This window comes from Saimiri boliviensis, chromosome 1 (assembly GCF_048565385.1).
Source record: "Saimiri boliviensis isolate mSaiBol1 chromosome 1, mSaiBol1.pri, whole genome shotgun sequence".
NCBI lineage: Eukaryota > Metazoa > Chordata > Mammalia > Primates > Cebidae > Saimiri > Saimiri boliviensis.
Window position 1 is genome coordinate 230,532,511 of NC_133449.1, and position 18,390 is coordinate 230,550,900.

At 40.1% G+C, this 18,390-nt stretch overlaps 1 protein-coding gene across 1 annotated transcript in view; it reads left to right on the forward strand.

The window, feature by feature from the left end:
* Positions 1–2,691, forward strand: part of ARSB (arylsulfatase B) — a 288,497-nt gene extending 285,806 nt beyond the window's left edge. The window contains exon 11 of the mRNA XM_074384373.1: positions 2,642–2,691. Within this exon, the coding sequence (XP_074240474.1) occupies positions 2,642–2,676 (35 nt within the window). The 3' untranslated portion in view covers positions 2,677–2,691. The remainder of the gene's footprint in view (positions 1–2,641) is intronic.
* Positions 2,692–18,390: the final 15,699 nt, after the last annotated feature.

Here is an 18,390-nt window from a genome sequence, read left to right on the forward strand (position 1 = left end):
AAACAATTTTCTACATGGTAGAATTTGTCAGATTATCTAATCAGTTTCTTTAACCTAGAGGTTACCTTTTCAGAGCCCAGAGCTCTTCTAGCCTAAGCAGGGTAGTTAAGACAGAGTTCAGAGTGCAAAAGATTTATGGAGGAGCAATCTCTCTGAAAGGAAAAGTGAATCAAGGACTGGTCAGGGGAGCTGTCACCCTAAGTTGCAAATCTGACAAAGGTTCCACCAGCCCAACGGGGAGCACCAGTGCAAACACTGTCCTTTTGAGATGCCCAGGTCCTTTCATCAACGTCTTGCGTAGTCATTGACTAATGGCTGCCCCAGGAAGAATATGACCTTGGCTCAAAAGGCAGATCCCAAAGGAGCCACCAGCTAGAGGTTGTCAGCTAATCACACCCTTTTCAGTTGGGCAGCAAGAACAAGTCATTTTCTGAAGGGGATCTGAGCAGTGCCTTTTATTTATTTGTTTGTTTATTTTTTGAGACAGAGTTTTGCTCTTGTCGCCAAGGCTGAAGTGCAGTGGCATGATCTCAGCTCACTGCAACCTCTGCCTTCTGGATTCAAGTGATTCTCCTGCCTCAGCCTCCCAAGTAGCTGGGATTACAGGCATGCGCCACCATGTCCAGCTAATTTTTATATTTTTTGTAGTGATGGGGTTTTGCCAGGTTGGTCAGGCTGGTCTTGAACTCCCGGCCTCAGGTGATCCACCTGCCTCAAAGTGTTGGGATTACAGGTGTGAGCCACCACACTTGGCCTTTAGCAGTGCCTTTCTAGGTCTATAGAGATCTCATTTTCTGAATCCCATGTGTTCTTCGTTCATGTTTTATACTCTCATTTTGGTGGAGCACATTTTCAGTAGTTGCTGAAATGTAAAGTTTTTGGAACCTAGGATGTCTTAAAATGTCATTTTACCCTCATACTTGAAAGTTTGTTTGGATATAGAATTTTGTAACCCTTTGACTTATAATTTTGAAAGTGCTACTGTCTTTTAAGTTCTGATGTTGCTGTTGATAAAGGTGATACCATTCTGTTTCCTACTCTAGATTCTCACTCCCCCCCCCCATTTTTCTTTCTCTGGAAACTTTTAGGATCTACTCTTTATTCTCAGTGTAATTTCCATCATAATTTAAAATAATGTGACATAGTGAACCTTGTTAATTCATTAGGATGGGCACACAATTCTCATGTTCAATCTGAAGAATAATTTCATTAAATATTGAGAAACATCTTTTATTATATATTTATTTGTTTTCTTCATTTTTTTTTCTGGTCTCTCTTGAACTTCTGTTAGTCAGACATAGAACTTTCTAGATTTACTCTAACTTTTTTGATATTTTCTCTCCTATTGCCTATCTTTTGTCTTTTTCATCAACTATCTGGGAGATATTTTATCTTGCAATCTTTCTGTTAAATTTTTATTTCAGATATCAGGGGCATTTTCTCAATACTCAAATTGTTTTTTCATAACATCCTATTCTTGTTTCATGTTTTCTCCTATTTCTTTGAGGATATTAAATTCTTTTAAAACTCTGCTCTCTGTAATATCTCTATTTCCTCCCGGTCCTTTTTTTCTTTTCTTGTATGTTTTGTTCTGTTTTTTATCTTGGAGGTATCTGGTGATCCGTAATTGTCTGATCAAATTTAATAGTGACATATTACGGAGCTCATTGATAGCTGTTTAATGGTGGTCCCTGCTTTAGAGAGATCAAGTAGTAAACTATTCTTTAATTGGGAGTCCTAACATGTCAGGGTTTGTAGACCTTTTCTCTGGAATCCACATTTCTTTCAAAGAAAAAGACTCCAGTCTTCCATGTATGCTACTTTACTGGCTGCCATTGTTCTGCCGTTGTTTTCCAATACAGAAAGAGGCTGAGGGACTCTTAGTTTACTACTCAAACTTTTACCCGAGCTTTCTATTTTCAATGGAGCATCTCCCTTGCACCCTTCCCTAAGATCTAAGATGTGCTGATGTCCCAGAATGGGGAGCCTCTGATGTCCACCTTTTCCAGAGAATTAAGTGTGTAATTTCCGACTACGGGGGTGGGAGTGTTGGGGGTGGGTATGGAAAGAGTAGTTCCCTGCTGGGTAGGGGAGGGGAAAACATGGCATTATAAATTCTCTTTCCATAACTTTCAACCAGTCCTCTGTTTTATTTCCATAATTAACCTGCATTTTCCAAAATACCTAACACTCTTAATTTCTGAGACTTCCTAGGTTTCTGTAGTGTGAACTGGCTTGCTTCTCACTGATGCCTCCCTTTGAAAGTTCTTAGATTTCAGCTTTCTCAGCTCTGATCTACCAGTCACTACTTATACATCCACTTTTTAAAAATATTTTATTTTACTTTATTTTTTGTGGAGACAGGGAGGGGTCTCACTACGTTGCCTAGACTGGTCTCAAACTCCTGGCTTCAAGTAATCTTACCACTTTACTCTCCCAAAGTGCTGGAATTACAGGCATGAGCCACTGTGCCAGCTTTAAAACTTTTATACTTCTAAGTGGCTGTTGCCTCCTCTTCTTTGGACTATAATAACATACATATGTATATATATTTTTTTCATATGTCTTTACTAGTGGTCTTTTGGACAGAAGAAATATAAATGCATGTACTTAATATACTATTTTTATTTTTTTGAGACAGAGTCTTGCCCTGTCACCCAGGCTAGAGTGCAGTGATGAGATCTTGGCTCACAGTAACCTCCACCTCCTGTGTTCAAGCTATTCTCATGTCTGAGGCTCCTGAGTAGCAGGAATTACAGGTATGTGCCACCACATCCAGCTAATTTTTATATTTTCAGTAGAGGTGGGGTTTCATCATGTTAGCCAGGCTGGTCTCAAAATCCTGACCTCAGGTGATCCACCTGCCTCAGCCTCCCAAAGTGCTGGGATTACAGGTGTGAGCCATCACAACTGGCCTAATGTACTATTTTTAATTTAAAATATCTGACATAAATTTTTAGTAGTGTTACAGTAAGTCCATACGATTTTTCCTTTACCTTTATTACAATTCTTGCAAACCTTGGGGCATCTGTATGATGCATATTAGAAAACTTACAGTTTCAGCATCCCATGACTCACAGATAATGCTGTTTCCTTAACTGTTCTAGAGGTAACAGAAGTCTTTATGCAGTGGGTGTGTCCATCAAAATTTCTGTATGGTAATTTTCCCTGCTATTCTGGTGTGTATTTTGCCATAACTTTGTTTTGGGATTCACCTTCCAAGCTTCATTATTAAAGACAGGAGTTGAACATTGTGTAATGCCTTAACTTCCCAGTAGAAATCCAAATCATAAGGCCTCAGATTTTTAAACTCAAAGGTTAAAGGTTGGCTGCATAGAGAGAGTAAATGTTTTCAGTAAAAGTAAAAGAACAGTTTTTTACAAGCATAAAATTATGTTCTCTACCTCCTCTAAAAGCCATAAAATTGCTCAGGGTAAAAAGGACTTCAGATGTTTTCCTATCCAACCACTCAAGTGACGCTTAGACACCCACCCCCCCAACCTCCTTACTAATCCGTTCCCAAGGGTGAGTGGTGACTGTGCTTGCACACCTGTGGTGATGGGAAATTTACTTCCACTTTAGGCAACCCCTTCACCTCTCTCAGCCTTGACTGTTCTTATTTTTATAATCTACCACAGATTGAGCTCTGATTATGTGCCCAGCACTCTGCTAAGAGCTTTACAAATATCTCATTAAATCCTTGCCACAGCCCTGCAAATGTTGTCATTCCCATTTTGCAATTGAGAAAATGCAGGGAGCTTAACTGCTTGCCCAAGTTCCCACAGTGAGTGAGTGCAGGGCCAGCAGGTGAGCAGTGGTTGGTCTGGCTGTAACTCCTTGTTCTTTCTATTTGTTCTTGCTTTTGTCAAGCCCAAAATACCTCCTCTCAAGGGCTCCTACCTACTCAGGAGCATGGGGCAAAAGCCAAACCTCTGTCCCTCAGGAGAGCAGGAGAAAGGCCAATTTTCTCTTCCACGTGAGCACTCTTCAGCTATTTCAAGATATTTATCTGATGTTCATTCTACTCCAGGCTAAAGTTTTCCTGAAAAAGAAATTTAAAAAAGATCAATATCTGTTTTGAGAATATGAAATGTACTTCTCCCTTCAGTTTCTAAGCTTTTTTCCTGCTTGAGGCACTGGTTCAGCCTCATAAGGAGGCATAGGCTGGGTGCATGTCTTCAGTGTGTGCTTGAAGCTGCTGCTCAGAGCACAGCTGTGACTCTGCCTTACCCCACCTCATGAAGGGCCACGATCGATCTATACAAGCCAGGAGCTTCTTTAATCTTGTCCTAGCACATCCAGTACATCAGTCACTTTGAATAGAGCTCCTTTAGGAGGAGACTTAGCTGAGTCCCAGGGCAATAGTAATTGCTTCATAAAAGGATCTTAAAGAGGCGTTGTTGTGTGTCATTAAAGCAGCTTCAAATTACAGATTCAGATTGAGCAAATGCCCATATAAATTTCACCAAGTAGCCTGGTTCCTTGGTTATAAGCAGGTTTCTTTTTCTGTACTGTTACCCAAATTCCCCTGATTATAATCCCTCATCAGCCTATTTAAACTGCAGAATCCTGGACCCCACAGATGAGTCCTGGCTCCTAAGTCCAGATCTTCAGGGGAAGGACCTGCAGTTTGAATAAGCCTCTCCCAAGGGTTCTCATCATCTCTTAGTGTATTAGTCTGGTTTCACACTGCTATAAAGATACTACCTGAAACTGGGTAATTTATAAACAAATGAAGTTTAATTGACTCACAGTTCCGTGTAGCTGGGGAGGCCTCAGGAAACTTGCAATCACAGCAGCTGTGATCACAACATCAGCTGTCTCCTGAGGCTCCCGCCTGATGGGTCAGGACTATCTTGGACTTGCAGTGAATGTGCAGGGGAAACTGCCATTTATAAAACCATCACATCCTGTGAGAACTCACTCAACTATCACAAGAACAGCGTGGGGGAAACTGCCCCCATGATCCAGTCACCTCCACTCGGTTCCTCCCTCAACACCTGGGGATTAAAATTAAGATGAGATTTGAGTGGGGACACAACCAAACCATATCACCCAGGCTTGGAAAGCATTGTTTTGAGGAGTTCTTTGCAGAAATTCCATTCTTTGTCATTTATTTTTTAGTTTTTGAGATGGAGTGTCGCTCTTTGCCCAGGCTTGGGTGTAGTGGCGAGATCTCGGCTCACTGCAACCTCCACCTCCCGGGTTCAGACAGTTCTCCTGCCTCAGTCTTCCATTTGTGTGTGTGTATACACACACATGTACACACACACACACACACGCACACACACACACAAATGCATCCTGTTGGTTTCGTTTCTTTGGAGAACCCTGATTAATACTAAGATCAAAACTTTTTTAAAGGTAGTAAATGAAGTAAGAGCTTTTTATCTTTTTTTTTTTTTTTTTTTTTTTTTTTTTTGAGACAGAGTCTTGCTCTGTTGCCCAGGCTGGAGTGCAGTGGGATGATCTCGGCTCACTGCAACCTCCACCTTGGTCTCAAGTGATTCTTCTGCCTCAGCCTCCTGAGTAGCTGGGATTACAGGCATGCGCCACCACACTCAGCTAAATTTTTTTGTATTTTTAGTAGAGATGGAGTTTCACCATGTTGGTCAGCCTGGTCTCAAACTCCTGACTTGTGATCTGCCTGCCTCAGCCTCCCAAAGTGCCGGGATTACAGGTGTGAGCCACCATGCCTGGCTGAGCTTCTTGTCTTAAAAACTCTTTTTTTAGTGGCTGGCTGAAATTTTGAAAATGGTTTTTTTTTTTTTGTGGTGGTATTTGTTTGTTTTGAAACAAGGTCTTGCTCCATCACCCAGTCTGGAGTTCAGTGGCATGATCTCTGCTCACTGCAATCTCTGCCTCCTGGGTTCAAGTGATTCTCGTGCCTCAGTCTCTAGAGTAGCTGGGACTACAAGCATATGCCACCACGCCTGGCTACTTTTGTATTTTTAGTAGAGATGGGGTTTTGCCATGTTGTAGTATACTTCTAAAGACAGGAGAAAGGTCGAAAGGTACTTGTTGCTTTATGAGTCAACAAAAATACGGGAATAACCTTGCTCTAATTTTGTTGTAACAATAGCCCATGGTAGAATATTTAGAAAGCAACAGGCATAGAGGCTGAGATCTATCTTTTTTTTTTTTTTTTTTAGTAGGGTCTCACTCTGTCATTCAGGCTGGAGTGCAGTGATGCTATCATGGCTCACTGAAGCCTCACTCTCCCAGAGCTCAGGTGATCTTCCTACCTTAGCCTCCCAAGTAGCTGTGACTAACGTGCATGTCATCATGCCTAGCTAATTTTTTGTACAGATGAGGTTTCACCATGTTGCCCAGGACTGATCTCAAACTCCTGGGCTCAAGCGACCCTCCCACCCTGGCCTCCCAAAGTTCTGGGATTATAGGCATGAGCCACCACACCCAGCCAATAATCTATTCTTAATCCTAGATTTGTTTTTAAGTCAGACTAACTGAAATATAGCCTACACATGAAAAAACTCCCCTTTTCAATAGAAGGTTGGCTGAGTTTTGGCAAATGTATGAACCTGTGTAACTATTAAAATAATTAATATATACAATATTTCCATCACCCCAAAGTTCCCTTAAACCCTCTTTTAAGTTTATTCCTCCTCCAGTCTCAGCCCTTGGCCACCAGTGACTTACTTTCTGTCAGTGTAATTTTAAATTCCATCTAAATGGAATCACACTAGGTGTAGGTTTTTGGGTCTGGCTTCTTTTACTCAGCACAATGCTTTCGAGATTCATTCTTGTATCAATAGTTTTCCCTTTGTATTGTTGAGTAGTATTCTATTGTATGGATGTATCACAGTGTTTATCAGTTCATCAGTTAGTAGACATTTGGGTTGTTTCCAGTTTGGAGCTATCATGAATAAAGCTACTATGAATATTCTGACTCAGGTCTTGCTGCAGACATGTGTTTTCATTTATCTTGCATAAATACCCAGGAATGAGATTGCTGTGTCATATGCTAAGTGTTTGTATGCTTATCTTTATCAATGTGTATGTTTACTCTTTATCAATCAAGAGGCTGATCAGCTGTTTTTCAAAGTGGCAGTATCATTTTGCAATTACACTACCAATGTACTACTGAATTTTTTGAAAAGGACAATTCTTTGTACACAGATCTACAAAAGCTTTTACTTTGTCTCATCAGAACGGATGTAGAATTAGTTTTGTGTAAAACACTTCTTAAGAGCCCTGGACTTGGAGTGCAATTGAGCTGGGTCCACTACTATATTCAACAATACTGTATCCGTGATTTTGGAAAAGTCACTAGATCTCTCCAAATGTATTTCCCTTATTTGTAAAATAGAAATAACAATTCCTCTCTGCTTAGAGATGTCGTAAGGATTAAATGAGATAAAACACATAAAGCACTTAATACATTACCTGATATATAATAATCATGATTAATATAAGTTACTCTTATTATTTTCATTCCCTTCTTTAGAATACTGTGTGTTGCAGTAGGGTTTAACCATATGAGAACATGTACCATGAACTTTACTTCTTTAGGGTTTCTTTTGGGCAATAATTTAGAACTCAAGAAAACCTCGAGAAGATAAAAAAGGATGTTTTGTCATTGATACAAGATATTTGTAGTTATTTAGAATGAACAATCAGCAAGTCATTTTACATTCTTTCTAAGATTTCTAACTTCAGTTTTCTAATTTGTAAAACAGGTTGAGGGTGGCGGTGGAGGTAGCCATTTTTGCCCTGTCTCTCTCACAGTGTTGATGTGAAGATCAAAGGAAAACATAAATTGTCAAGTGTTATAGAGGTATTTGCCCAGCGGAAGTTTTAGAGGGTGAATTTTAATTAGAAAATAGAAATTATAATTATATACTTTAATAATTTCCTTTTTCCAGTGTTATGTAGGAAAAAAACTGATAGCTAGAAAAAATTGTGAAAAAAGTTATTAAAATAAATGATGTAAGAAATTTTTTTAATGTGATTAAAATCAACGATGTAAGCAATTGGTACCAAGAAGACCAAGCTACCACATAGATCCCAAACCGGTACTAATCTACCTAAGGAACACACACATACACACACACACACACACACACACACACACGACTTTTCACATATCACAGTAGGTCAGCAAGCCAAATTCCACATGGTAATTTAGTAGCCACAAGAAAATAGTTAGTCTATGTTTGCATCCAAACACCTGCTTTCTGTTGATTACTTACATGACATGTGAGTTTGCACATGCCTCTTGAAATTCTTTTTGGGATTCTATCCATTACATTTAAAAAGGTGTTTACACAATGGAATTTTTGACAGCACCAGGAAAGTTTTAATAGAAATATAAATTATTTAATTTTGAACTAGATCCATGTGAGAGAACAGAATATAAAGTACAAAGTTACATTTGGGAACAGAGAGGTTATGTGTATTCAGAATGGAAAGGAATTAATTATGCCTTCCATAATTTATGAGCAATGCCAGACAGCCGAAGCTTCTAGGTCATGTTCTCTTTCTCAGGACCTGGAAATTCAGGGATTGGTCCTGCCTGTCTCGTGGAGGAAGTCTAATTCATCCTCAACTGTTTCAACAGAAGGATGTGAGAGAAGGGGACCTCTGACACAGGTGCCCCTCAGATTGGCCTAGTTAATGTGGATTCTCAAGTGTAGACACAGCATTTCCTATAGGAAGTCACTTTTCTACTGAACAAAGTCAGAGCATTTCTCATTCCTTGCTTTTAAAACTCAGAAATAAATGAATTAAGTTGTGTTTTTAATTTGGCGATTGATGAATATATTCATGTATAATTTTTAAATGTATTTTTATTGTAGACATTTTGCTATTTACTAGATAGTCTAAAATTATTATGTGTGGCTAGATGTATAGAACATATGTTTCACCCAGATCTCAGCCTAAAATGTCATGATTCAGAAGCATTCAGAGTACCCATCCACCTCGTGACACTCACTTTCACAAACATGATCATATAGTTCATTCTCATAATCATTCTATAAATGTCATTAAAATAAAGATGTAAGAACTTGGTACCAAGGCCAGGCACGGTGGCTCATGCCTGTAATCCCAGCACTTTGGGAGGCCAAGATGGGTGGATCACGAGGTCAGGAGATCAAGACCATCCTGGCCAACATGATGAAACCCCGTTTCTTCTAAAAATACAAAAATTAGGTGGGCATGGTGGCACACGCCTGTAGTCCCAGCTACTCGGGAGGCTGAGGCAGGAGAATCCCTTGAACCAGGGAGTCGGAGGTAGCAGTGAGCCGAGATCGTGCCACTGTGCTCCAGCCTGAAGTCAGAGCGAGACTCTGTCTCAAAAAGAAAAGAAAAGGAAAGAAATTGGTACCAAGAAGCTCAAGCTACCACATTGATCCCACACCAACACTAATCTACCTCCAGTGTGAAAAACAACACACACGGCACTTTTCACTTGTTACAGTAGGTCAAGAAGCTAAATTTACCACAGTAATTTAGTAGCTACAGGTGAATGGTTTGTCATTCTCCTTATAGTAGTATGTGTATATATATATATTTATGTACATTGCATTAAGTAAATGTTATGTATATGTACACCACGTAATTTAAAATTTATATAATGTGTATATTCATATATTTTAAATTATATATATTATATATTTATATATTACATTTATAGAAATACACACACACACACACACACACACACACACACAGAGAGAGAGAGAGAGACAGATAGAATCTTGCTCTGTCACCCACACTGGAGTGCAGTGGCACAATCTCAGCTCACTACAACCTCTGTCTCCTGGGCTCAAGTGATTCTTCTGCCTCAGCCTCCCAAGTAGCTGGGATTACAGTGCCTGCTTTGTTAACCATGACTTGTTAATGTCTATGTTTTTAGTAGAGACGGGGTTTCACCATGTTGGCTAGGTTGAACTCCTGACCTCAAGTGATGTACCTGCCTTGGCCTCCCAAAGTGCTAGGATTACAGGCTCGAGCCACTGTGCCTGGCCTATATATTTAAATTACATATAATATAAATTAATAAACCATATATAATTTAAATATCTATTTGTATAAATAATAAAGTAAATAAATATATAAATAATATTTACATATTTGCCATATATACACTTTATTTCAAATTATATATATTTAAATTATATACATATATAAATTAATTATATACATAATTTAAAATATATATATAGTATGTATATATGTGGTGAATATATAATGGCGATACATGTATATGTGTATATTTAATTTTACAAATGAGGAAACTGAGGCTCAAAAAGGTAAAGTAAATTACCCAACATTTCACAGCTAGTAAGCAGGAGAAATAGAATTGAAATTCCTGTCCTGCTACACAGCTGTTGCCATGCAACAGATGCATACCCCAAACAACTAAGGACATGAAAACCCTAGAAATACCATATTTTGATGTGACCCCAAGATAAATTGCTGGAATATATCAATTATTCTCCAGGGAAATCAGCCTTAAAATGAGGCATGCATCTCAAATATCACCAGTTACCTTAATAACCTGATATAGGTCTATTATTCCTAAATTTAAAAATATTTCTTGAATGCATTTGTAGTTCCAATCTGCAATATCTATTGGGATAATAATTACCTTAAGTTTATGGCTAGTTGTGTTATTGAGTCATTGCTTTTCTATACAACTAAAACATCTTTCAAATTTCAGTGGGCATTCCCCCATTTTGAATATCCTGAATATGAAGGTGTACATTCCTTCTTTATCCATCTTCTCAGGATTTCATACAATTTGCTCCTTTCTTCTTTCTTGAGAATACTTGATTTCTGAGCCTGTCTGCATCTGTTCTCATTTGCAAGCCTCTTGATTACAGAAGTGACTCTAAACATTTTGCAGATGAAAGAAAAGATAAAGCTTGCCCTACCTGGCCTCTTGCACAAGCCTCTGTGGTATCTCCTTTCCCCCCTGGCCTGCAAGTCTGCCTTAGGACACCGGCTGCTCTCTCTCTCTTCCCACTCAAGAAACTGATGATCAATTAAACTTCAGGTCCTTTCTTGTCCTTCAGTATTTCTTTTTCTTTTTTCTTTTTGAAATGAAGTCTCACTGTGTCGCCCAGGCTGGAGTGCAGTGGCACAGTCTCAGCTCACTGCAACCTCTGCTTCCCGGGTTCAAGCAATTCTCCTGCCTCAGCCTCCCAAGTAGCTGGGACTACAGGTGCGTATCACCACGCCCAGCTAAATTGTTTTGTATTTTTTTAGTAGAGACAGGGTTTCACCGTGTTGACCAGGCTGGTCTCAAACTCCCGCGCTCAGGTGATCTGCCCACCTCAGCCTCCCAAAGTGCTGGGATTACAGGCATGAGCCACCACGCTGCCCGTTAGTATTTCACACTGTTAATAAGCCTGAATGTTCTGTTCCTTTCTGTTGAGTGGTAATATTTTGGACTTAGAAAGTTGTTATATTAAGAAAAAAATTCTGAGCAGAATCAAGCAAAGGATGTGGCAGAATGAGAAAATGACCGCTTTCTTTGGCAATCAGTAGGGCTATGGATTGCAAGCGTAGTGGGCATCAGAAACACCTGCAGATTCCTGAGCCCATGATCCCTCCCTCAGGCTCTCTGGAGTGGAGTTCAGATATACATGGTTTAACTGGTTTCCCTGGGGTGATTCTGATGTAAGTGGTCAGAAACACCACAAGGGTATAATGTGTCAAACCAGTCTCTTCTGGAAAGAGGCAGTACAGCTTCTCTGAATCTAATATTATTCATGACTTCCCACTTGCAATAGAAAGACTAGTTAAAACTGTGAGTAATCTTAGAGGCTCCTATTCTTCTGAATTGTCTAAAACAAGAAACAAAACAAAACCAACCAACCAACTACCCATCTAGCCAAATAAATGCTGCCTGAAAGAAGAGCAACAGCTGTTCTTTCTTCTCCAGCAATTTGGAGAAAGCATCGTAAGTTCTTTTGCAGAAAGCAGTAGAAAAAGATGACATGGTAAGAGATCCATGGGCTTTTCCTCCAGAGAACAAATAGAAAACCTTTGGTTTTTGTCCTGACTGAGGAACAATTAAGCATCTCCCTGCACAATCGGATAATCCCTAAAATGCCTTTCCCCTGGTCTAACTCAATTCAGATAACTATGTTTGTCTGTGAGAAACCCTCAGAGAAAATATTCAAGCCAAATGATCTCATGCCTGGATTTTGCAAAACAATATGTGCACAAGACCAGAATTTATATCATCGAATATGTGCCTTTCCCCAATCCAGCCCCAGAATGTTCTTCAACAACGTGGCTTCTTTGCCACGTCTGAGTCACTTCCTGGGCCTGGATCCAGGACAGCCTGCAGACCCCTGGCCACCACACAAGCCACATAAGGAAGCAGTTCTGTACTATTTCTAGGAATGGCATCTTTTAAAATTATTTTACACTTATCTCACCCATTTTGGTATCCCAGATGGTTTTAAAGGGGAGTTAGCATGGCTGAAAGTGAGATGTTTTTTTCCTCAAAGTAATTAAATTTTCTGTTGGGCCCATTTGAGAGAAAAATCAAAGGCATGCAGTGGTAAAAATGCCTGACAGTCCCTGGAGATGCTGAACTAGTCTCTTGGGGGAAAATTCTGGAGCTCTGTTTGCTGCCCTGGGGGATTAGCTGCCTTTGCACCTCTGCAGGTGAGATTCAGGTTCTTTGTCTTCCTCAAGAAGGTCAAGAAACAGGAAAAGTTGTTCTGAATTGAACTCTTGCCCCTGACCACAAACAAATGCTAGGTTGAATTTCCCCTATCGAAAAAGTTTGGAAGTAAAGTGTTTTGGATTTTTTATTTTTTCATACTTTGGAATTTTTGCATATACATAATGAGATATCTTGGAGAGGGGACCCAAATCTAACCATCAAATTCACTTATGTTTCATATATGCCTGATACATACAAACTGAATGTCAGTTTATACAATATTTTAAAATAGTTTTGTGCACAAAACAAAGTTTGTGCACCCTGAACCATCAGAAAGCAAAGCATCACATCAGCACTTTAAAAACTTTAGATTTTCGAGCTTTCCAGATTTAGGATTTCTGGATTAGGGATGCTCAGCCTGTAACATTTCTTGGCACTTGTGTGTATTAGACCGTGCCTTTGTGGTTGAAAAGCTTTGACCCCATTTCCCTGGTTGTCACTTCCAGAAGGGCTGCCCCCTCTATGTGGATATAATGGGATCTCTTATTGAGGGGAGGAATGAGGAGAGTTACTGTGTGCTTTGCTTCAGAAGAGAAGGCCACAGTTGTCAGGCCTACTCAGCAAAGTGTCCCAGAAGCTGGTCTGCAGTCCCTGCAAGAGGGCACATCCAACCTGGGGACTGCAGGACGACACCTCTGGGCCCATACTACCCCACACACTGCTTCTCCAAGGACCTCTTTTGGGTTTAAGATCAGAAATGCCACCATTGGAAATTCATTTGAATTGGTAGCTCTCTTTGAGAGATCAAATAAGAATGAATGGGACAACCTAGAATGCTTTTCCTATAGCTCTTATCCTACTAACCGTGGTCCTATACAAAATCAGGCAATGCCTCCTGCAGAAAGCTTTTCCATCTGGGATCATTTGCCCTCCTTTGACATAGCCTAGTGCTGTACTGTCACTTCCTGCTTGAGGTTAGTATTCTCTGCTGGCCTCCCTGAAGGGAGGATCTGGGTATTGTTCATTCCTTGTTGTGTTTCCACCGGACTTGACACCAGGTTTACTCTACAAATATTTGTTGAATGAGCCCCAGTATCTTTGATGATAAAATGATAAAGTAATTCAGCTATAAAATGATGATGGTAATGATGCCTTCCTCCAAGTATTTGTGAGCAGGAGATGAGAAAATCTACGTCAAGTTGTTGGTAAACTGTAAAGCTCTGTGCAAGTGGAAGTTTTCAGGATAACCTGCCAGGAAGTGTGAGATAGGTTCCAGAAGAAGACACAGAAACCTCACCCACTTTCAGGGTTTTCCTGGGGCCCATTCTAAGCAATTACATTTAGAACTGCACACACAGCCACACCCAAAAGGACTTTGCTCTTTCTATCAAGATCCTTTGCCCTGAAAGAACCTCACCCCAAAGGCATTCCCAGAGCTTGTCATTTTCTAGAATGAATGACCAGAGGTTAGAATATTAGACACTAATTCTCACAGAATCTGTTTGACAAGTTGTTTGATTATTAAGATTAAGAGTCTAAGGCGATAAGGAACAAAAAAATGTGCTCATTACACAGATAGACAAGAACAGAGTGAGAGATTGTAAGGAATTGTAGCAGAGGGGCCAGTTACTCCCCACCCACATCCCCTCCTCAGAGAACCAGCCTCTCCTCCCCGCCTTGGCCATCCACAGCTATCTGCAACGGGATGGAAGGCAGTGGTTCAGGTCTTCTCACCTCAAAGAAGAAAAGCCACAGCAGGGCCATGCTGTTTAGATTGTTAGAGTTTTGACAAAGACACTGAGAACGTCTGCCTTGAAAACATGAGCCAGGGGGACCACAGCGAGTGAGGCCTGAAGAACCAGTGTACATCAAAGCAAAGAAAACCAGACCCTCGAAAGATACTACAGTGAGGCCCCTTGGTCCACACCCACCATTTCACCAGGCCCTGTCTATGTGCCAAGCTCAACCCTCAGAAAGGATATTTTATGTAGGCCAGGGCATTTTGGGAGGCTGAGGTGGGCAGATCTCTTGAGTTCAGGAGTTTGAGACCAGCCTGGCCAACATGGTGAAACCATGTCTAAACTAAAATACAAATAATTAGCCAGGTGTAGTGGCGTGCATCTGTAGTCCCAGCTACTCAGGAGGCTGAGGCAGGAGAATTGCTTGAGCCCAGAGGTAGAGACTGCAGTGAGCCAAGATCACACCACTGCACTCCAGCCTAGACTTTATCTCAAAAATATAAAAAATAAAATAAACAAGACAGGAACCAATAAACAGAAAACCTAACGGCGTTACTTACGGTGAATGCTAAAGAATACAGCAATGGACCAATAAGGGGCTTCCAAATCAGTAAAGAGGAAGGCAAACTGTCACTGTTTGCTGACGATATGATCATTTACCTTGAAAATTCTAAGGACTCCTCCAGAAAGCTCCTAGAACTGATAAAAAAAATTCATCAAAGTTTCTGGATACAAGATTAATGTACATGAATCAGTAGGTCTTCTATACATCAAGAGTGACCAAGCGCAGAATCAAATCAAGAACTCAATCCCTTTTATAATAGCTGCAAAGACAAGAAAATAAAATACCTAACCAAGGAGTCGAAAACCTCTCCACAAGGAAAACTACAAAACACTGATGAAAAAAATCATAAATGACACAAACAAATGGAAACACATCCCATACTCATGATGGGTAGAATCAATATTGTGAAAATGACAATACTGCCAAAAGCTATCTACAAATTCAATGCAATTCCCATCAAAATACCACTACCATTCTTCACAGAATTAGAAAAAACAATTCTAAAATTCATATGAAATCAAAAAAAATGCTGCATAGACAAAGCAAGACTAAGCAAAAAGAAAAAATCTGGAGGCATCACACTACCTGATTTCAAACCACACTCTAAGGCCATAGTCACCAAAGGGCATGGTACTGGTACATAAATAGGCACATAGACCAATGGAACAGGAACAAGAACCCAGAAATAAACCCAAATAATTACAGTCAACTGATCTTCAACGAAGCAAGCAAAAACATAAGGTAGGGAAAAGGACACCCTATTCAACAAGTAGTGCTGGGATAATTGGCTAGCCACATGTAGAAGAATAAAACTGGGTCCTCATCTCTCACCTTATACAAAAATCTGGTCAAGATGCATCAAGGACTTAAACCTAAGGCCTGAAACTATAAAACTTCTAGAAGATAACATTGGAAAAGCCCTTCTAGACATTGGCTTAGGCAAGGATTTCATGACCAAGAACCCAAAAGCAAATGCAATAAAAACAAAGATAAATAGCTGGGACCTAATTAAATTAAAGAGCTTTTGCATGGCAAAAGGCACAGTCAGCAGAATAAACAGACAACCCACAGAGTGGGAGAAAATTGTCAAAATTTATACATCTGACAAAGGACTGGTATCCAGAACCTACAGTGAACTTAACAAATCGTTAAGAAAACAAAACAATCCCATCAAAAAGTGGATTAAGGACATGAATAGACAGTTCTCAAAAGAAGACATACAAATGGCCAACAAACATATGAAAAAATGCTCAACATCATTAATAATCAGGGAAACGCAAATCAAAACCACAATGCAATACCACCTCACTCCTGCCAGAATGGCCATAATTAAAAAAATCAAAAGAGTAGATGTTGGCATGGATGCGGTAAACAGGGAACACTTCTACACTGCTGGTGGGAATGTGAACTAGTATAGCTGCTGTGGAAAACAGTGTGGCTACTCCTTAAATAACTAAAAGTAGAACTACTATTTGGTCCAGCAATCCCACTTCCCAGAGGAAAAGAAGGGATTATTCAAAAAAGACATTTGCACTTGCACATTTATACCACCATAATTCACAATTGCAAAATCATGGAACCAATCCAAACGCTCATCAAGCAACAAGCGGATAAAGAAATTGTGATAGATAGATAGATAGATAGATACACCCACACACACTATGGAATACTATGCAGCCATTAAACGGAATGAATTAACAGCATTTGCAGTGACCTGGATGAGATTAGAGACTAATATCCTAAGTGGGGTAACTCATAAATGGAAAATCAAACATCATATGTTCTCCCTGATATGTGGGAGCTAAGCTATAAGGACAAAAAGGCATAAGAATGATACCGTGGACTTTAGAGACTTGGGAGGAAGGGATAAAAAGGGAGCAAGGGATAAAAGACTACAAATATGGTATAGTATATACTGCTCGGGTGAAGGGTGCACCAAAATCTCACGAATCATCATTAAAGAACTTATTCATGTAACCAAACACCACCTGTACCCCAATAACTTATGGAAAAATAAAAGCAAATTTAGAAAAAACAAGGCAGAAACAAACAGAAAAACTAACAGCATTACTTATGGTGATTGCTGGAGTATACAGCAATGGACCAATGGATTTTTGTGGTATTTCTGGAGGGATTTTCTAGGCTGGCTCAAGTTCTTTAGAGACTAATAATGCTGGTGTCTTGTTATGTTTGGTAAGTTTATGCAAAAACTAAATTGTCAGAAGTAAAATTCAGTGTTCTGTGAATGGTGGGAAATAGAAATTTAAAAAGGACTCATGTGCAGATGAAAATTGAGCAGGTGATAGGCTGTTTGGTTGCTATCTGGAGTTGATGAAAAAGGGTTTTGATGGGGTAGGGGTAACGGGGTGGACTATGCGCAACAGTTCACCTATGCACGACTTTCTAAGTGCCTGGATTGTGCCTGTTTGTAGATAGTTTTTCTCCTCAAAATAAGGAAGAATTCACGGGAAAGCTGCATCGCTGGCACAATGTAAACATAAAACACCATGCTGTCCTCATAAGACTTAGATATAGCTTTACATTTCAAGACTTTCCAAAAAGCTCTGCTCTGTGTTTACATTTTTATTGTTTTGTTCAAATAGGGCTTCAAAAGCCCTCCTCTTAAGAGGCTCCTGAAACCCTATTCTTACTTGCGCCTTCTTTTCCTTTGCTTTCCTTAATATATATATGTATATATATATTTTTTTCCAAATATCCTATTTCTTATTTTTGCTTTAAAAAACTTCCTTTTAGATATTTTGCATTTTAAAAAACAGCTGAGGCTAGGCATCATGGCTCACTGCTGTAATCCCAGCACTTTGGGAAGCCAAGGTGGGCGGATCACCTGAGGTCAGGAGTTCGAGACCAGCCTGACCAACATGGAGAAACCCTGTCTCTACTAAAAGTACAAAATTAGCTTGGCATGGTGGCACATGCCTGTAATCCCAGCTACTCAGGAGGCTGAGGCAGGAGAACCTGGGAGGCAGAGATTACGGTGAGCTGAGATTGCACCATTGCACTCCAGCTCGGGCAACAAGAGCAAACTCGGTCTCAAAAAATGTTGAACAATTAGAACATATGAACACAGGGAGGGGAGCATCACACACTGCGGTCAGTTGCCGGGGACTAGGGGAGGGACGGGGCGGTGGGGAGGGATAATGTGGGGAGAAATACCAGATATAGTGGTGGGGGGAGGAAGCCAGCAAACCACCTTGCCATGTATGTACCTATGCAACAATCCTGCATGATCTGCACATGTACCCCAGAACCTAAAGTACAATTTAAAAAGTCATAGAAAATAAAATAAAAAAGACAATCTGTCCTCATAAACTTGCAGCCAGGTACTCCTCCTTCCTCGTGCCTCTGCCTCACTTGCTTTTTTGGCACCGTCAGCAGGCCGTTGCGGTATTTCAGGCCCACCACATCTAACAGCAAGA